The sequence below is a fragment of the Elgaria multicarinata genome, chromosome 6 (assembly GCF_023053635.1).
Source record: "Elgaria multicarinata webbii isolate HBS135686 ecotype San Diego chromosome 6, rElgMul1.1.pri, whole genome shotgun sequence".
NCBI lineage: Eukaryota > Metazoa > Chordata > Lepidosauria > Squamata > Anguidae > Elgaria > Elgaria multicarinata.
In genome coordinates this window covers 15,370,853-15,392,886 of record NC_086176.1, presented here as the reverse complement: position 1 = coordinate 15,392,886, position 22,034 = coordinate 15,370,853, and the positions used below count along the sequence as shown (strand labels likewise).

At 39.8% G+C, this 22,034-nt stretch overlaps 1 protein-coding gene across 2 annotated transcripts in view; it reads right to left on the bottom strand.

Moving 5' to 3' along the window:
* The window catches only part of RNF38 (ring finger protein 38), a 95,679-nt gene that overhangs the window by 45,237 nt on the left and 28,408 nt on the right, over positions 1-22,034 (bottom strand). The window contains exons 2-3 of one of the 2 annotated variants that reach the window (XM_063129092.1): positions 1,519-1,589; positions 292-381 (exon numbers count right to left, since the gene is read on the bottom strand). In XM_063129092.1, coding sequence (XP_062985162.1) covers positions 292-294 — 3 coding nt within the window. In that variant the 5' untranslated portion in view covers positions 295-381; positions 1,519-1,589. The remainder of the gene's footprint in view (positions 1-291; positions 382-1,518; positions 1,590-22,034) is intronic. The other variant, XM_063129093.1, reaches the window with a different exon arrangement.

The following is a 22,034-nucleotide window of genomic DNA, read 5'->3' as shown; positions in this document are numbered from 1 at the left end:
AACCTATGTGGGTGGCTGCTTGTAATTTGTGTGAGAGAAGCTCCACACTGCATCATAAGCAGTTTAGCCTCACCACATCCCACTTAGTCTGGATGCACCTTTCCATATCTGGCAAGTTGCATTGACATAGTTAAACCCACACAAGCCATATGGAAGTCAGCTTAAGAAATGGTTAACCACACTGAGCTTCATCCATGAGGTTGCACTGCAACCACCCAATCCTGTGTTTCATATGTTTGAAGTTGGCCAAAAGAAAGTTTAGGGAGAAAAGGAAAGAAGATCCTGGCTTACCATTCCATGCAAACACGGCCAGTGTTCCTGGTCAGGTGCCTGGTGAAGGGCAACAGGAAGTAGATAGGCATGTGTACTGAACCCCAAAATCTGCATTAAGAAAAACTGAATTCTATGACCTTTATAATTTGCTTAATTTCTCTGAATAATTCTGATACGATTTTACATAATTTTTTTTTATAGTCTTGGGGAGGGGCAAGGAGCTATGAAGGACACTGATGCCTATTCTCAACCACTGGCAATTTTATTCATTGTCCTCTTTGGCTTCTGAGATCTCAGTAGGCATTAAATAAACATTTCCAAGCATATTTTCACAGCCATAATGGCTAGAAACATGCTTCTTCGAGATGAATGATTCTGAGCTGAATTTGGTGCCCAATACCACATTCTGCATGTTTTCAGCCATCCTATCAAATCAGAGTATATACAAAGCCTGTAATCACTTACCAGTTTAGACATCACTATCAAAAACGTACATCACTAAAAGCTTTGAAATATGTTAACATGCACACAACCTGGGAGAAGAATATGCATGCATACAAATAAAGTGTTTTCATTTTACCCTGGCATGAACATCTTCAATGGTTTGAAGCTCTAAACCATCAAATTACTTGATGTTAAAATCTTGTTAGGTGAACATTTAGCTCCCCTCCTGAATCACTGGGAAAGGGCAGAAGTGGAGTACTTTTTCACCCAGCACTCCCCCATATTTTACAAGTCAAAGGTAACCAAATGGTAACATTGTACTTCGGGGGAGGAAGAAAATGACTCCATTCTGTGCATGTATGTATATGTGTGTGTCCTCACAACAATACGTTCTTCTTAGAAAAAAGTTCAAGAAGAATCAGAAAGAGATGAGTATCCAAAGCAGTCCAGCAAAACGATTGCCTTCTGTATTAATCTATTGGTGCCAACAGATTAATACAGAAGTCAATCCTTTTGCTGGAAAAAATTCTGCAGACACTTCCTTCTCCCCCACCACGAAAAAGGCCTTAAAATAAAGAACAGGCCGAAACACATTGGGCTTCTTGTCAATAAATCTATTTTGCATCCTGAGAATTTGTTTCTCTCCTTTGTGACCAACTTAGAAAGATAAACAGTTTCAAACACAGAAATGTGTCTTCAACAGCAACATCAATATTAAAAAAAGCAGTTAAACAGGATTTGCCATTGCAGAAAATAGCACTTTTAATACCCGAAGGCAACTCATTTATTTATTTCAGTTACCTTGTCACTGTCATCAGTACAAATGTGGTCTTGATGGATCAACTGGCACTGGAAGGAAGCACCAACGCCCCCTGCAAGGAAAGTGAGAAACAAATTATTATGTTTGAAAATACAAATAATACAACCAAAGCTAGCTAACACAGCTCTTGTCTTTAAGTATGATTCTAGGAGGCAGACATTTCTTCACAAAGTACCAAACTACTTTTTCCAATTTAACCATTCGCAGTTCTTAGTTCCAACAAGATACATAAATGTGTGGCAAGAGATACTGTAGCGCAGCAATTATAGTATTGACTTGTGGGAAACCCTGGCCTTAGCTAGACCTAAGGTTTACCCCGGGATCGTCCCGGGGTTGTCCCTGCCTGCTCCCGGGATCCCCTGTGTGTCATTTACATGAACAGGGATGACCCTGGGACAATCCCGGGATAAACCTTAGGTCTAGCTAAGGCCCCAGATTCAAAACCTTGTTCAGCAGTGAAACCTTATTGCATGTATTCAGGCAAATGTCAGTCTGTCTGTCTGTCTGCCACCCCACACCTAGACCCACATGCACTCACAGCATTGTAAGGATGTAATACAAACATTAACAAACATTGTGGTTTTTCATCTTTGTATATTGTTTTTAACTGTTTTATCTTATGTGAACCGCCCAGAGAGCTTCGGCTATAGGGCGGTATATATATATATATATTTTATTATTATTATTATTATTATTATTATTATTATTAATTTATTTGTTTATTTATATAGCACCATCAATGTACATGGTGCTGTACAGAGTAAAACAGTAAATAGCAAGACCCTGCCGCATAGGCTTACATTCTAATAAAATCATAATAAAACAAAAAGGAGGGGAAGAGAATGCAAACAGGCACAGGGTAGGGTAAACAGGCACAAATGCAATAATTATTATTATTATTATTATTATTATTATTATTATTTATTTATTTATTTATATAGCACCATCAATGTACATGGTGCTGTACAGAGTAAAACAGTAAATAGCAAGACCCTGCTGCATAGGCTTACATTCTACTAAAATCATCGTAAAGCAATAAGGAGGGGAAGGGAATGCAAACAGGCACTGGGTAGGGTAAACAGGCACTGGGTAGGGTAAAACTAACAGTATAAAGTCCGAGCAACATCAAGTTTTAAAAGCTTTAGGAAAAAGAAAAGTTTTTAGCTGAGCTTTAAAAGTTGTGATTGAGCTTGTAGATCTCAAATGTTCTGGAAGAGCGTTCCAGGTGTAAGGGGCAGCAGAAGAGAAGGGACGAAGCCGAGCAAGGGAAGTAGAGACCCTTGGGCAGGCGAGAAACATGGCATCAGAGGAGCGAAGAGCACGAGCGGGGCAATAGTGTGAGATGAGAGAGGAGAGAAACATGCCTCTCCTGAGCTTCTCCAACACTGCTGGATGTTTTAACATTGGCAGATATTTAATTTTCTATTGTCAATCAGTGTAGTTACTTTGCAGAGATAGTGCCCAAAATAAACTTGTGTGTGTGTGTGTGTGTGTGTGTGTGTGTGTGTGTGTGTGTGTGCATTTATTGTGGGGTAAACTTATGTTTCTTAAAAATATAATATATACTTCCTTAAAGGACTAAGCTGGCAATATGCAACATAAACTCAGCCCAGAGAGGTGACATGATTATCCACAATAACAACACATTGCATGTTATTTACATCTTTTTGGTTACTCATGTAAGGTTAGGCATTCAATACAGATCGAAAGCGTGGAAAGAGGACTATTAAAGATTGCAACCATAATAGAAGAATGTTAGAATACTAAACACAAAACCTTAATTCCTAAAAACAGTCTTCTCTTCTCTGCATTGCTTCTGAAGAATGTCAGTCAGTTTTGAAACTCCTTATGTCTGTTCACACCTTGAAGACACACATACACTCGCTCAGCTACAGTACGTCAAATTCCAAAGCCATAAACATGCAGACAACTGGTATGCCTTTTTTGTACAGAATTGATTCCCAAAACGTCCCAGCGCTACAATGTTATCTAAGATAAAGAAGTTTGATTTTCAAATTCATAGGACTGTCACAGAAGAGTTTCCACCCATGCTAGTTTCCCAAACGCTACAGATTAAATGAAGTGATAGGCACACCTAATACCAAAATGCTGGACGTGCAAAGTTCCAAATCACACCAAGCTCTTAGTGTTAAAAAGCCACTCTTTTCACTTGGAATACTTATATCTGAAAAGGGTTCCCTCTAGCTTTAAACCTTGCACTCCCAGCACACTGACCATTAGACAGGATGAGAAAGTATTTCATCAGACGCTCTGAATTTTTGCCTCCTTCAACTGCATTTAATTCCAGGTATTTATTTATTTATTTTAAAAATCACCCAAACTGTTAAAGAGGAATCACACCAAAGTGCTCAAGAGAGCTCTTCATCCGTCCCTCCTCCACTCATACACTTAAAATGCCACAGTACCCCATGAAGCTAAAGTACAGCTTGTAGAAGCTTCTGTAGCAATTGCTTCCAGTCTTATTACCGTATTTCTTCGATTCTAAGACGCACTTTTTCCCCCCATATAAACATCTCTAAAAACGGGGTGCGTCTTAGAATCGCAGGTGTGATTATTATTGTTAGAATCAAAGCTTTTTTTCTGTTGGTGGTGCTGAAATTAGTGTGCGTCTTACAATCGATGGCGTCTTACAATCGAAGAAATACGGTATGCCACAAGAATTATCTTGGTTTGCAGTTCCATTTACTTCCCTTCTCCCTCTCACTGTTCTCCTCCCTGCTCCTTCCCCTCCCTGATCAGCATGAAGTATGGAAAACAGTGTTCTGTTATGAAGCCAGTACTCTGCATTCAGTAAAAACATGTCAAGCCCTACCCAATACTTGGCCTCTGGATGCTGTTTGTTCATGGACTATAGCCAGTTCACATCATTTGAAGCCTGAGTCACCTCCCTAGCAAACTAGCTTGCTTTACCACAGCTACTGGGACATAGTTCTTATCATAGCTGCACAAAATATACTGGCTGGGACAAAATGAGCTGCTTCAGGCGAGCCCAAGAGCTCGCACATGTCCAGTGGAATTTTTTTCTGGCCTTGTTTTTCTTCAACAGTTCACTCCTATTCCATATCACAGGCAACTTTTGAAAGTCCCCTCAGTATTCAAAACACAGCTTAATGTGTAACAGAGGGTTGAATTTTGAGAAACAGAAGTCCAAACCCGTCTAAGTTTCCAGGTTCTCTAGATCCTGGTCATTGTATTGTGAGGGGTGTGATTTGACATCTTACACAAATGAACGCTGAGCCTTTCCTATTCAGAATAGTTCACTTTTTCTTTTTTTTACATGCAGACTACAGGAAGCCAGTCTGCCCTTATGGTTAAGCAAGTTCCTTGTCGCCTCAGATCCTTCCTTTCTAGATAGATTTTGAATGCTTACTTCTTTAGATCATAGTTGTGGTCTAAAGATTTACAGAACTAGTTCTAACGTATTGATTATTTCATGAAGCAAAGTCACTAGACTATTTAAGCTAGCATACTTCTGACATATACTATGCTAATAATTTTCTTTGCCATTGTCTTTCACAATGGCTTTTAAAGGTGGTCCTATTCAGAAATATCAATCCCCATCTCCAAACCACTGAACCCAAACCACATTCCATGGTCTCCCCTGTAAATTCCACCTTCTCTGGTTTGCTGTAACCATTACGCCTGGCACTAGGGATAACTATGGTTAGAGCAAGCCAGAATTACTTTGATCCTAAGGATGGAGAAATCTGGTGATTTAGGGATCTCTTAAAAGTGCCTTTAAGTCAGAGTGAGAAGAAGGCTAAAGAGGAGGTACTTTTAAAACATAACCTGCCCTAAGCCCATCTATAACACTGGGCAAAAAACAAAATTAATATGATTAATTTATTTGATTTGGAAACAAGAATTCTAACTGGAAATAATAAACATATTCCTGACCCATCTGCATTACGGAACCTGGTTGCAAGAAAATCGAGGTTTTGAAATGGGAAAGAAGAAGGATTTGCCTCATATTGACAAACTACATCAGAAGTTTCGCCAGTTCATGTATTTGATGAAGAGGCTGTGGTCCATGAAAACAATATACCACAATAAACCTGTTAATCTGTAAGGTGTGCCAGAAGGCTCTAAGTTGTTTTTGTATCAATGCATTTATTTTCAAGAATCAAAATTTCTTTCACCATCTGTTCAAACTCGACCCAACAGTTAAAAACAAAAACAAAAAAGTAACAACTAGATGTACCATAATAATCGAGGCAAATGTACGAAGGAATAGAATCATCAATTAAAATGTATACAGAATCCTTTTGATTTTCTGCTTGCAAAGCATGCCAGTGTTAATTTGTGTGTGTGTGTGTGTGTGTGTGTGTGTGTGTAAGCAAACTATATGCTATTGAACTGGCATTTTGTGAGAACTCTATCTGGAGTAACAGCCATGAGCAATTGACACAAGGAGGCTCAAGCTTCCCCCTTTCCAGTTTTACGATTGGCACCCCCAAACAGAGGTCTAGAATATTGGAAGAAGTAAAAGCCGCTATGGGTTGGGTGGGGAGGTGATTAAGTTTTATGAGGGAATGTGACTGCAAGGGGCCCTCAGCTACTTCTCCACTTCCACCTTCACAGACAAATAGAAAGAAACTGTCATAAATTATTTTGGAGGTCTTTACTACCCAAAGTCACATTTAAATTCCCCAAAACAAAGCCATGTGTACGGTTACGGAAGAAGTGCACTTACTTCTGCTTACTTGTATCTTGGGACACTTTTTATCTCAATACTTCCCATTGGCTAAGACAAAATAGCAAACCTATGGCAAAATCAAATAGATTGTGTATGTTTTGTCTCAGGCTCTATTTGGTTTTCAGAAAGATAACTGTACGGGCAATACATTGCATTGGCTGGGACAAAAAATGTCCCAAAACCAAGGATTCTGTTGGAGTTTTGGGATATTTTTTGTTCTATGTGTTTTTTGTGAACAGAAAAGAAAACTGCATATGGTAAGTGGCTGAAATTTGAGGACATTGTTTATTTTATTTTATTTATTTATTTATTGCATTTATATACTGCCCCATAGCCGAAGCTCTCTGGGCTGTTTACAAAGATTAAAAAACTGGACATTAAAAATCAACATACAAATTTAAAACCATAAAAATATAAAAAACAGCTAACATTTAAAACAATTTTTAAACTCTCTGCCAGGCCAGAGACAGTTAACAACGTATTCTGTTAAATGCCTGGGAGCAAAGAAAAGTCTTGACCTGGCGCCGAAAAGATTGGCGCCAGGCAGGCCTCATTGGGGAGATCGTTCCATAATTGGGGGCTACCACAGAGAAGGCCCTCTCCCTTGTTGCCATCCTCCAAGCTTCCCTTGGAGTAGCACCCAGAGGAAGTGGTTTCCCCTAGGTACACTACATTGCAGATCTACATCTGTATAAATTCTGCAGTACAGGTGCACTTGAGATAGGATTTACCCCTCATTGTTGATTGCAGGTCAAAGCACCCCTCCTGTGTGCGCTTTGTAAAGAAACGGAGCAGTTGAGGCTAAGGATGTATGAGAATCTTGTCTATGTTCACAAATAAGGCGAAAGTGTCACATTTGCAATCTCAAATGTGAGAAAGAGCATTTTTTTAGGAGAATACAACAATTACTGAACTTGTGTCTCAAAAATGCATACTTTTAAAAACGTGCACTCTAAAAAAATTGTATTTCCCCCAAAATGTGCATTCTCATGTGTGTGTGAGGGGGGGGGGAGAGGAGGATGTATTTGGGCATGCTCCTTTAAGCAGGTGCATTTTCTCCATTCAAACTCTGCACTTTTCTTGAATGAAACAAGAACAGAGCACAACCGAGCGTGGGAAATGAGGTGAAACGAGCTTCAAGGTGGTGTTCGGAGAATCTCAGCAATCATGAAAATCACTTGTTTGCCCCCATCCCTAGTGGAGGCTCCATTACATATGTCTGAGTAGAATAAGTAATTTGCACCTAAGTGTATCCAATACAGAGAAAGATGTACATACACATTATGGGTTTCCCCCCCTCCCCCCAAGAGAGATCTGCATCTCTTAGACAAGTGGAAGTAACATTTAAGTCTTTTGAACTGGGAGGTGGAGAGGAATCAAAGGCAAGCACTTGGACACCTTTGAACAGCAGACCCTCATTTCATACCACAAACTACCTTGGAAATGACCTTCCATCTGACATGGGTGAGACCTGTTGGGGAAACCAAACTCCCCTTGGGTACACATATATAGTTATTCAGTTCTGTGGATAAAAAATGAATTTAATTTAATAATCCGACTTTCATAGGAGTATAGGAAGCTGCTTTATTCTGAGGCAGACCATTGATCCATCTAGCCCAGTATTGTTGACACTGACTGGCAGCAATGGCTCTCCAGGGTTTCAGGAGATTTTCCAGCCCTACCTGGAGATGCCAAGGATCGAATCTGGGACCTTCTACAAGCCAAGCAGATGCTCTACCACTGAGCTCCGGCCCCTCACACACACACAAATTATTTTAGCTCTCAATAGACCTGGAGAAACAGAGTTGTATGCTACCCATGTGCACAACTAATCTGTATTACACTCCCTATAGAAGACACATCGATGTACAATATTTTTTTCTGTTCACCCATTCTTAAAGTAATTTTTTTCTCCACTTGACATTTCAAACTTTAACAAACTGCCGTTTTTAATAATGGCAAAATAAACAACTGCCAGAAAACTATTTCTGTAGACCCATGAATCTTCCCCTCACCTCAATCACTGTCATAAAGCACACAGAGGAGCCTCTCCTAATAAAGGAGTATCCTAGTCATGCCTCCCCCCAAATATGCCGGAACAATGGAACAGCTCAAAACAGGAAACTGACTATTATTATTTTCAGGACATACAGGCTTCCATTCTAATATGTATAACATAAGATTAGAGGGGCTTTGACATTGTCATAAGCAAGAAGCGACTAGAAGGAAACTAGAAGGAAACTAGAAGGCAGCATGTATTTTCTACGAAGACATGGAATTAGGTGTATGAGGGAGAGCAAGAGCAAGGTATTCTGAATTGCCAAAGTGCAGTCTGGCAGTGTAAAGATAAAGGAATGGGTACTCAGTCAAATCCTGGTTTAGGGAAGAAGAACTAGGTGATGGGAAGAATTGGGGTGGGTATTTCTCCCAGTTGCAAAAATGCCTTGTTTCAAATTATTGACATCAACTTGTTTCCAGCACCTATCCCTGGATAGGCCTGCTGGAATAGATCAGTCTTTATAGCTTTCTTAAATGCTAAAAGACTGTTAAGTTGATGAGTTTCCTCTGGCAAGCCATTCCACATTCTGGGAGCAGCAGAAGAGAAGGTCCTCTGGATAATACCTGTCAGCCTAATTTTGGCAGACTGAAGTAGATTCTTCCCAGAGGACTGTAGTGTGCGGGGCCGATTGTACGGGAGAAGGCAATCCCGCCGGTAGCCTGGACCCAAACCATGTAGGACTTTAAAGCTGATAACCAACACTTTCTACTTTGCCCAGAAACTAATTAGCAGCCACTGAAGAGATTTTAAAACTGGTGTAATGTGGTCACCCCTAGGTGTACCAGTGACCAAATTGGCTGCCATATTTTGAACTAATTGAAGTTTCCGGACTAGGCACAAAGGTAGCCCTATGTAGAACGCATTGCAGAAGTCAAGCCTTGAAGTTACCAGCTCGTGCACTACCGTCTTTAGGTCTTCCGACTGTTCCAGGATAAGAATGGCAGAAGACAAACAACAATAATTTAAAGAATTATAAAAGGGGAGATATATCAACAGTAGAAAGCTACATCTTTAAAAACCAATTGGTCTGCCAAAAAAAAAAAATCCTTTGGAAAGCTATGTTAAATGGAACCTTTTCAACATTTAAAAAAACTTTCCTTCCTTGTCATTTATCAATGTGCAAAACAAAGTGATATATCTACTCTGTACATGCCAGGCATAGTCTTTGAATAAAATCTATTTTGGTTTTGGATTTGCAAGACATGCACCTTAAAGTTAGTAGTTTCAGGTATATTTTTACTAAAAATCTAACACTAGCACGCACACACACACACACTTTTTCTTCTTGCTCGTACATACATCTGTTTCAGTGAAACTCTTAAGAACATAAGAAACGCCCTGCTGGTTAGACCAAGGCCCTATCTAGTCCAGTATCCTGTTTCCCAGTGGTCACCAGATGTTTATAGGAAGCATCAGTGCAACAGCACCCACCGTCTCCTGTTCTCCAGCAACTGGTATGTTGATGCAAAATGCTTCTGATCCTGGAGGTAACATATAGCCATCCTGACTAGTAACCATTGATTAGCCATATCCTCCATGAATTTGTGGTAACAAATTTAATAATGTATGCGCTGTGTGAAGAAGTACTTCCTTTTGTCTGTCCTGAATCTCCTACTATTCCACTTCACTGTATGACCCTGACTTGCAGTATCTTGATAAACATTTTATCACAACATTCCTTTGGAACCAGAAAGCTATCTTCAGCGCACTTTTGCTAAAACAAGGTTGTAAAGCCACATCATCATAATAAAATGGGACAATCATCATTACTAGTTAACTTTACATATTACATTTATATCTCATCTTTCCTCCAGCCCTCCATTGGGTTTGCATGTCATGATAAACCACGTGGTTTATGAGCTATGTTAGTGTCAGCATGGCTTACTGTGATGTCCGAACAATTTAGTGTGGAACCACCAAGCCACCCTGAGAAACCACAGGTTATAGTAGGGTTATTGAGGATAGCTTGTTCTCAGGATGGCTTGTTGTAATGTCCGAACCCAGCCCCGCCTCTGCCCTGCCCACCATTAGAGAGCAGTCCCCGAGAGCTTCTATGAAATGAAATTCAGCCCTCACGCTAAACAAGGTTCTGCACTTACCTCTAGAACATAGAGAGCTGCCTTATACCACGTTGGACCATTGCTGCACCTAACTCAGCACTGTCTACTCCTATCAGCCACAGCCGGAATGGCCAATGGTCAGGGGTTATGGGAGCTGCAGTCCAAAACACGTGGAGGGCACAAGGTTGTCTACTGCAAGTCTACACTGACCAGAAGCAGCTCTCCAGGGTTTCAGAAAGCAGTCTTTCCCAGCCTTATCTGGAGATACCAGGGATCAAACCCGGGACATTTTACATGCAAAGCAAAGCAGCTGTTGTATTATTGAGCTATGATCCTTCCCTGAACACACTGAAAAGCATTCAGAAACAAAATCCAGGTACAGAATCCAACAGCAGATTTACAGGGACTTCCTGTGAGGAAATATTTCCCAAGTGTGAAAAAGTTGCTTCACTGGCTTCCAGATTGTTTCTGGGTACAATGAAGAGTGCTTGTTTTAACTTACAAAGACCAAAAGTGTCTAGGACCAGAGTACTGAAGGTCTGCCTTGTCCGATGTGAACCTGCTCATCTTGTAAGGTCCTTCTCCAGATGCCCCTGTCTTCAGAAGTTAGATTGGTGGCTACTAGATAGGGAGGCTTCTCTGTAGTGGTTCCCATTGGCTGTAGAATTCTGCCCCCCAAATTCACCCAGCCCCCTTTTTTTACTAGCTTTTATTTATTTACAATATTTATATACCACTTCCCATTCAGGAATTTCGGAGTGGTGGGCAAATAAAATAAAAACAGAATAAAAACACAAAATAGATTTTTAAAAGAAACAAAAGTGCAATAAAAGGGGAAGGTTTCCTGGAACAACATTTTCAGGAGGCGTCGAAAGGAATACAAAGTTGGCCAAAGGCAGGGAATTCCGTAGGATGGGGGCCACCACACTGAAGGCTCTTTCCCTGGTGGACTCCAATCTGACAGTAGGTCTATGTGGGACCACCAGGAGCATGCCCTCCGATGACCTCAGGGAAAAGGCAGGTTGGTAGGGGAGAAGGCGCTTTCTCAGGTATCCTGGTACCAACTTGTATAGGGCTTTTACACTAGTACAAGAACCTTAAACCTGTCCTGGTAGTGAATAGGCAGCCAGTGCAGTTCCCTCAGCAAAGGAGTTACGTGCTGAAAAGGGGCAGTTCCAGACAACAGCCGAGCTGCTGCATTCTGCAGCAGCTCCAGTTTCTGGAGCAGTTTTAAGGGCAGCCCCACTAGAGCACATTGCAGTAATCCAATCTTGAGGTCACCAGGCAAAATCTGTCCTGTTCTCTCAATGTTTGTAACAGCAAATGAATTTAGCCTATAATGGTACTACTCTCTTTTTGTTTGTTTTATTAGTTTATTAACTATTGTGGATGATTTTATATTACTGTAATTGCTTTTGTAAGCCTCTGCGAAGGCTTCCAAGTGGAAAGGCCAACATATTTTTTTTCTGAGAGCGAGAGAAATGGATACATTTATCTCATGGAAAAAGATCTTTATTAATTCTTTCATCAAAAATGTATCTCCCTTGTAAAATATTTTATTCCAAAAAAGATGTAAGGGGGGCTCTGAGGATTATATTCTGAAGTTATTTTTAATTTAAGAGCCAGTGTGGTGTAGTGACTAGAGTGTCCGACTAGGAGTCGGGAGATCTGGCTTCTAGTCTCCACTCGGCCATGGAAACCCACTGGGTGACTTTGGGCCAGTCACAGACTCTCAGCCCAACCCACCTCATAGGGTTGTTGTGAGGATAAAATGGAGAGGAGGAGGATTATGTACGCCACCTTGGGTTCCTTGGAGGAAAAAACGGCGGGACATAAATGCAATAATACATACATAATACAATATGGAGTGAGGTAAATTGTGATTCCGACATAATTTTGCCTGGAAATCTAATATTCAAGATACTTTTCTCTGAAGGCCCTTGTGGCTTATCACTGTGCAAACTTCCACAAGGGTTTGCACTCTCTAACCCCTAAAGCAGCTTGTCAGGACTGGCAGATGGAAGGAACAGTCAAGTCAGAGTCAGATACTGCAACATGCACTACTCACAATCTACTACCGAGTGAAGAAATAGAATATGGATGGAGGCTACTTCCCAAACTAGAATATGTAACATTTCCTGTGCTGTTGCCGTTTTTTTCAAAACGGCAGCAGCACTTTGCCGTTTTGAAATCACACTCATTTGGCTATTTCTCCTCGTCACACGATACCAGTTGCCTCATTGCCCAGCCCTGCTTTTGGTAACTCCAGCATGTTGCTGTCCATCTACTCCAATTACTGCCAAGTGAAATAAAAGCTATAAGACTGTTGAAAGTTGTTCTTTCCAGTAAATGGAGCAACTAATTGGAAACTGCCAACTATTTGAATGTTGTTTTCATTAAAAGACAGTTGGCATCGTTATTGCCATATTGGTCTCAGAGAATAAAAACACCAGGCTACCAGCTGTTCTTGTTGTCCATAATCATTTTTTTTTTCTGGGGGTTCGCTTCAGATCTTAAAGAATGTGTGGTTTCACCTTCAAAGTTAATATAATACTCCAGATGTTCCACAAGGTTAAAGCCATTGCATACCACACTTGAAGTCCCACACTTTCTGAGCTTATAATCAATTATATAAAGGTAATAAATAAACGGAGCCCAGAACTATTGTTTTTAAATGGATATTGTTGTTTTTATGCTTTTGATGGTTTTAAATTTTGTATGCTTTTTTAAACGTTCACTGTTTTTAACTTTTGTAAACCGCCCAGAGAGCTTCGGCTATGGGGTGGTATATAAATGTAGTAAATAAATAAACGGAAGTTATTTTTCAACAGAGGAGATGCATTTTCAGTTTCATGCATCATTCCTTCCCCCATCACACACCAACAGGCTCTAGGACCTGTGCACCTTTCAATACCATTACTGTATTTCTTCGATTCTAAGACGCACTTTTTTCTCCATATAAACATCTCTAAAAACGGGGTGCGTCTTAGAATCGCGGGTGCGTTTATTATTTCTTAGAATCAAAGCTTTTCTTCTGTTGGTGATACTGAAATTAGTGTGCATCTTACAATTGATGGCGTCTTAGAATCGAAGAAATACAGTACTTTCAATATCCAGAACAGCAACCGAATATATCAGGAAACTTTACATGCAACTTACAACACATGATATACATTACACCCCATTTGCCAAACAATGCAGTTACGTTAACTATGTACGAGTCTAATAAGCCCATTAGTCGCAACAGACCAGCTCATGTCAGCTCAGCCCATGCAACCGCTGAACAATCATTTATTTACGACATTTGCATGCAGTCCCATATAAAAGTTCTCTGGGCAGCTTATAACCAACATAAAACAATTTTAATATAAAACAATACATAAAACCACAAAATCAAAAACATAAATCATGACAACAAATCATAGCACCCCAAAATTAAGCACACTGGGTAAAATCCAACATAACTCAAATTTAGAGTACACCCACTGAAATAAAGGAGACAAGTCATATTCATTGCAATGGGTCTACTCTAAATAGGACTTACGTTGGATTTTACCCACAGATTTTAAAACTGAGAGGCCTAGACTGCATGAGTTGTTTAAATGGCTTGGGTGAACAGAGAAGTCTTCATCTGGAATTGAAAAGACCACAGGGATGGCACCGGGCTGCTGGAGTAGCACTTCTGTACAGGCCCTGGTTGTTACCCAATTTTCCTGGTTCTTACTTAATTCACTTCATTCAGTGGGGGCGCACATGTATCTTTCTTTCTCACAGTTCCATTATATGTAAGTTAGATACATTTTCTACCGCAAATAAGCACTTCTGATTTACCATAACAAATGTGCGTCTACAATATTTTGTTAAAGATCTTGATATTCTGAGAACTATTCTTGCAAATCAAGGTTTTAATCTGCCTATTGTATTATTGAACATTAGTTGTTGAATGTACACATTCAGCGCAAAAATGTCACCCCAACATTTTTGGGGGGCACACAATGGATTTTTGCTTGAATTCTTATTACTAATATAAAAATGCAATAGCTTATAACATGTTCATTTGTGATCTTCAAGGAGGGCCTGTCGCCAACCTGAATATTCCAAGATGTAAGATCATTGTGAAATACCTATCCATTTTGCAACTGCTTCTGCACTTTGAAAACATTAAAAAGCAGGCAACAGACTTCTTCACAATAGAAATCTATTAAACTTGTGAAGGTGGCTTACACCCTAAAACACGAATAGGTATGACCCAGTGCTGAACAAAATCAAGTGGCATTTTGTTACCCCATCTTGAGGGTGGTATGGTGGAAGTGCTTAGTGCAGCAATTCATATTAACCGTCAGTCAGACTGACATGCTAGGGCCAAAATGAAAAAAGTTATTTCATGGCCCGTCAAACATAAATTAACTTTCACTCTCTCTGTCTGTCTTGGTCTCGCTCCAATTAGTGAGCATCTGTCCCAGTCTTGTTTTCATGAAGGACAATATTCAAGCTCAGCACTTACTTTTGTCTATATTATAAAGCTATAATATACATCCACACAATTTCAAGAATATTAGCAGTGGCACTATAAACTTTTGCCTGCTTGCCCACAGGTGCCTAATGTGTATGTTACCTTGGGAATTGAACATCTGACTTTCTAGTATCCCCATGCTGAAATATCTGGATCATTTAATATTACAGATTCTTTCTGAACATATCCTTCTACAGAAAAGCCTTAATTTCATCGTATGTATTAAATAACCAAATCACTTGATTGTTTAAAGGCACACTGTATGCCTTGGGTTCTTCTCTCAAATCTGCAGGAGCATGTCCTTCTACAAGGTTCCCTATATCTGAATGTTTCAGCTCTGTTTTCAAAATGCAGTGCCTTGCCTTTAGGACTTCCATCCCACTATTCTGCTGACTGAAGTGTTCACAAAATGACTCTCTAGTCTCCCTCTGTATCAAAATGCACTAATAAAGTGCAACCCAAGACACTGGAAATGATACACAAGCAGCCCCTAAGGGTCAAACCTAGCCAAGACCTTAAACTTGTGCCATCTGGCTGGTCTTCCTGAGTGTGTTTGTAGAACAAAGCCTAAGTCAAATCAATCAACTCTGTTTGCTCACAAGAGCCAGCTAGTTCATAATCGATTATACAGATGTGAATTCTATAGCCTCTAAATTTTTAAATGTAAAATTCATTTCATCAGTCTCCTAAACAAAGTTAGTAAATTCTAGAATTCTTTGCAAATTATATTCTTAGGCTACAGATTATAATGAAAAAACTCATATGCATATGGGTGCAGGAGAATGTCCAGTAGCTCAACTACTAAAGAGCCTATGAGCAGAAATGTAATTCAAAGTCAAGCGTAAACGTGCATTTTGTCCCCTCTACACAGCACAAGAACATAGGCAAGAAAGCACAAGATCACGAACTTAAATCACAGGTTTAAAACACAAATGTTTGTGTTGTGAACTAGCAAGCCATAGAGTTTTTATTTTCAGTTTAAGATAGGGGTATCTGTTTATTCTAATATCCAACTTGGGGTATCCTATTTCCTCATTAACGGCCAATCCCACCACACTCATTAGGGCTTGTTATTATTATCACGAGGGATTGAGGGTAAACACCAATAAACCTGAATAACGATGACACATGGCATTTTGGAAAAGTCACCTTAGATTTCATGGGAGGCCTAGGCAATAGCAGCTGATAGGGAAATTAGAGGTTTAGAGGAACAAATTGGAAAGTGTCTACACTAGTATATCTACACTACAGACTTGTGTAATGGTAATTGTCCCTCCTCAAGAAACCTGGGAACTGAAGTTCTGTTGAAGGGGGGGGGGCTATGGGGCTCTTACAGAAATCCCATCACCTTCAAACTACAATTTCCAGAGTCCTTTGGGAGAAGGCATTACAGAAACTGATATGAAGCCTATACACCTCCCCAAAGTATGAAGGTATCTAAGAACAAATGTGCACTTGCATTCTCAAATGCAGAAAGCCTGATGGCCAACTGAGAAGAGATTATCCACAAGAGACCCCCACTAATTTTGCACTAAGGTAATCCTATGGGCAAAGACAAAGCCCTTTGCCGAAGAGGGGTACACTAAAGGGTACTTAAGACAAAAGGAGTCACACGCTACTATACTGAAAAATCCATTCTAGTAAGATGGAGTATGGAAGAGAGAGAGAGAGGGGAAAGATTCTGGATTGCAGCAGCCCCCCGCCCCTAGTAAACTGGATTCTGCAGCCTAGATACTCTTAAAATCCAGAGGATCCCAGTGTCCATTAACAATTCTAACTCTCAGAACTGCATAGATCAATAGTTTTAACTTTATACATGAACAACTCCATTACTGCTGAAAAATACAAGTCAAACTTAAATATATGAACAAAAATATTCAGAGGATGTACAGGCAAAAAATAATAATAGTATCAGAACCCGAACACTCTTACAATGCTTATTTTGCATTTTAATAGAATTCCTAATTCACATACAAATTTAGGTATACATAACCATTTAGTCAAAAGCAGCAAATACGGAAAGTTTTCCAGTAAGATTACCTACCTATGCAAATCGGGGAGAATGAGGACTCATGGAGGCCTTCACTTTCCCCAATAATCAGCTTCCCCAACTCTAAAAGTTATGTCACCTGCTGAGGCCCTGGAAAAGTTGGAAGGGATGGGGACATGACAGCCCACTGTGGGTTAATTAACCCTCAAGGGACTGCGGTACATGCTGGCTACCATTTTGAATATTCAACCACCAAATGAGGGTTGCCTGCTCTGGAGTTTAAATGGGTGGTAGGGGAGATATAGCTGCTAGCTATGTCTTTAAATGTCTGTTTTAGCCCTTAAGCTCTAGATACTGGGGGTTGAATCAGGGATCCTCTGTACACGAAACATGAGACTCCATCAGAGTTACCATCCCTATTGACTTAATTTCCCAGAATAAATGTATAGGGGCAAAGCTATTAGAGGAAAGGACAGTGGATTATAAAGGAATTTTATCAAGAATTTTGAAGTTGTATTGTTGGTTATGAAGAAGTAGCAAGACTGTATATTTATAATTCTACAGATAAAGATTGGCAAACAGACAAGCTACAATATTTTCCCCTGTTTTATCTTTGTATTAGGTGCTCTGATAGTGGAAAACTCTTCCAATATTAACAGGAAATTGTTAGTTCCCAATGTTGGCAATAGAGCTATAAGACACATCAGAGTAGAAATGGAACTATAAGCTGCTGTGACTGTAAAATTATATTACCAAGACATTTTACCAAAGTAGTACCACCACCAGAAAGCTGTCTCTTTCGACTGGAATTTTGGCAAAGAGGTTCACTGTGACTCAGACCCAATTTTAACAGCTATGCAATGGTTGGGCTGTACAAGATTACTGGAACTTGAACTCCAAGTAGATGTGAATGAAAAAAAAAACTAACCCAGCTTCTCAGTCAATGCACACTCCAATTTTTCATACAACATAAATTCCAGTAACAATTTTTAAAAATAGTACAATTGATATGCTAAGCTATAAATGATGCATTTTATGTTGTTAAAACAGTAAAATAAGGTTTAGATTTGACAAGAAAGAAATTATTGTGAATATGTCAACCAACACACACACACACACACACACACCACACAACCTCCGTTTTTCCCCATGGGTTCATAATTTTTGAAATTGAATATGGAGCTTATTGCTAGGTAGGTATGCACAGAATTGCAGCTTTAGTCCCAAGACCTCACATAGCACAACTGCAGGCCAGGAACACTTCCTTGCTCCCCTCCCCAGGTCAAATTTTGGAAGTTGACTGAGGAGAGCAGAGGCTTGTTTGGGCAGTGGACAGCCAGATAGCATGCTCCAAGTTGGGGCTGGAGAAAGGACAGCCTTCCAACGGTCAGTACAACTGTGAAGGCTATCTCCCCACTCGCCCCAGCTCCAAACTACAGAGGAAAGTTGGGGTGCCTCTCTCGTGGGGTGATAAAATCTACCCAGTCGAATTTTAAGAAGTCTGGCTGTTATTTTAGCAACATATTAGTTTTATACATTTTAATCAGTTTTATGTATTTTATAACATTCTTGTATTTATTTATTTACATTTATATACCGCCCCACAGCCGAAGCTCTCTGGGCGGTTTACAACAATTAAAAATAGTAAACATTAAAAGTATACAAAAATTAAAAAAACATAAAAACAGTATATTTTATGTTGTTCCCCGCCTCAATCCAGAGGGAGAGGCAGATAAGAAATAAATTATTATTATTATTATTATTATTATTATTATTATTATTATTAATAATAATAATAATATTTGCCATGGAAAGGAGCATGAACAGAAATGTGCGCTCCTATGTCCTTCATATGTGTCATATTATAAGACAACACTGCAGATAAGAGAGGAAGGTGGATCTGGTAGCAAGCAGGGCCGAGAATACAATAATTTGGGTAACCACAATTTGGTGCATTAGTGTTCGTGGCTAAATACCAATGCCATTCAAATAATTAGCTTAAGAGTTACCCTCTCTTCCATACTCATGCAACTTACAAGTGCAACTATTTCTAAAGCAGGAAATCAGCCAAGGAGCTGATCAGACAGAGAAGTGAAAGTATTGCTGAAGGAGGACAGGAAGATTGCAGAGTTGAATGAGTTCTTTGCACCTGTTTTCACTGTGGAAGATGCTGGACATACATTTTTCAGGAAACGTTGTGCAAGAAACTAGTCAAATAGTTCTTCTTCCCATTATGAAGTTCATGGGATGGGCCTTGGGCCAGTCACCGGCCTTAGCTAGACCTAAGGTTTATCCCGGGATCGTCCCAGGGTCATCCCTGTTCATGTAAATGACACACAGGATATCCCAGGAGCACGCAGGGATGACCCCAGGACAATCCCAGGATAAACCTTAGGTCTAGCTAAGGCCACCATCTCTCAGCCCATCCAATTTCATAGGATTGAGTAGAAATGAATAAGGCAAGTGGACAAATTACAATTTTTCCATGTCACCATTTCTGGATGGCATACATCCAAGAGGTCTTAAAGAGCTCAAATGTGAAATTGCTGATCTTCTAACAAAAGTATGCAAGCTGTCACTAAAATCAGTCTCCTTGATGGAAGAATAAAAAATAGTAAACACAACACCAGTTTAAGGGATCTGGGGGGAGTTGGGAAATTACAGGCCAGTTAGCCTAACATCTGCCCTGGAAAAATTGGTGCAAAGTATTATTAAAGTTGGAATTGTTAAAATGTATAGAATGATGGCTGAGAAAGACTCACCATAACTTGTGTACAGGGGAGTGGTGCCTCAAACTTTTGCAGTTGTTTGTGATAGTTAACGAGTATATGGATCAAGGTGATCTGGCAGATATTATGTACTTGCACTTCTGAAAGGCTTTTGATAAAGGCCCTCACCAAAGGCTCCCAAGTAAAATTTGCCATTGTGGGATAAGTGAACATGTTCTCTTATGGACTAATAGACTGAAAAAAGGATAGGAATAAACCAATAGTTCTTACAATGAAAGCAAGAAAGAAGTGGAATCTCCCATGTTCATAATTTAACTGGAGTCAGGGATAAGATAACCAAGTTTGCAGATGATGTCAAAATATTCAGGATAGTGAAAACCAGAGCAAACTGTGCAGAGCTCCAAAAGAATCGCTCAGAACTGGGGTGGGGGAAGAGAGAATGGGAAATTCAGTTGAACACACACAACATACACGTTGTACCACTTAGGCTGATTGCTGACTTTGCAGTTTGCTGTGTGGAAAGCAACAAACCCTTCCTCCACAACCCTACAATGCTGTAGTGCTCAAGTTCAGGACTGTTAATACAGCATATGGAGGGAAGGTTGATCCTCACCCAACAATGTACTGCTCAGGCTGGAGTTCAGTTTTATCATCTTGTCCACCAGCGACTACTTCTCTCCCCTAACTATCACTTTAGGAGAAGCCCCTATCAACTTGTTATGGCTTTCAAAACTGTAACAAAAGCCTGATGTTCGTACATGTTAACATTACTACACTGAAATATTGGAATGAGATCTGATGCAAACATCCGGGGCACAGTTCTATACTTGAATTTCAAATACCACCTTGATCCATTTTAAGCAAGGGAAGGAAATGCAATACAGAACACAGTGCAATGCAACATATCCACTGAATACGGCAATGTAAGACTGAGAGTTCATAAATTCACGTTTATACGAATATTCTGTGCTTCAAGTACAAACCCCAGCTCAACATAAGGATCCGTTTTGAAGGAGGCAAATTTATTTATTTTATTTATTTATTTAAAATATTTATATCCCGCCCTATATCACTAAGATCTCAGGGCGGCGTACAGCAAGGTCTCTTCAATTATTTTGCTAATAAGCAGCAGCAAGAACACCTACAGGCCACAAAGAATTCCCCAATCCGTGTAAAGTTCGCAAATTACTTTGGATTGGGACTGCAGCACTTGGGAAGCTACTGTTCACATATTTTCTGTGTCATGTCTGGCTTGGCCCTAAGTAACCTGACCAGGAGATTAGGAGTCAAGGAACATGACTGTTAAACTATGCTCTCAAACAATATAGAGGTGGCTGCAATGTAGGGGAATCGAATATATGCAGAGGCTTCTATGTGAGAGAAGACATTTGTTCCTAGCAGCAAATGCCTCAATTGAAACAGATGTGAGGAAAGGAGACCCCAGACCCCTAAGAAGCTGGAATTTATCATCAATTGCTCAAGTTCTGAACTCTTAACCCTTCTTTCAGAACACCAGGATGCTAGCAGCACATGCATAATAGCAGGGGAAAATGCTTATTGAATATTCAACAGAAATGTAAATGCATACTTAAAGAAGCCTTTGAGCAAAACAATGGCCCTATGACCTATTGATATCAATCTTTCATTCAGCACACTACCCTTTGCTTTTCCTCCCTTGTGGTAGCTTCTATTTGCTAAGCCGAAGGGTCATGTCCCAAGACCAAAGGAGATCTATGCTAAATGAATTCTGCAGTTAGACTGTAGGAGAGCTGTATAAAGAATAGTCTTTCTGCTTCTTTTCTTCCATAAAAAAACATACTGTATGCACTGCTTGCATAACTTTAAAAACTACCCAAAACAAAACAGATTAACCATTGTGTCACCATAATGATTTATTATTGCTGCAAAATTGAGGCAGGGATGTCCCTTTCAGAAAACCACATGCCTGTTTGGTCTACCCATCAGTTTTTCTCCTACAACTGAAAATATGCTTTTTACAGAAAATCTAAGGCCTTATCTAGACCTAAGGTTTATCTCGGGATCGTCCCGGGGTCATCCCTGTTCATGTAAATGACACACAGGATATCCCGGGAGCAGGCAGGGACAATCCCGGGATAAACCTTAGGTCTAGCTAAGGCCTAAGTTAGTTTGCTCATGGGGTGTATATATTCATCTAACTTTGGCTCAGATAAAATAAGTTCTGCAAGTTTTTATATTGTTTCAAACACCTGTTTGACCGGAAGTGACAAATCAATAAAGTACACATGGATCATGGAAAAAGATGCTCATCTCAAACCATTTTCAGTCTCCAGCCTGTTTCATTCTCTTACCAGTTTTACAGGACTCAAAGGGAAGACTAAATTCCAAAATATACATTTAAAAAAGAAAAGAAAATCACCTACAGTTTCCAATATTAAAAACTAGCTTCT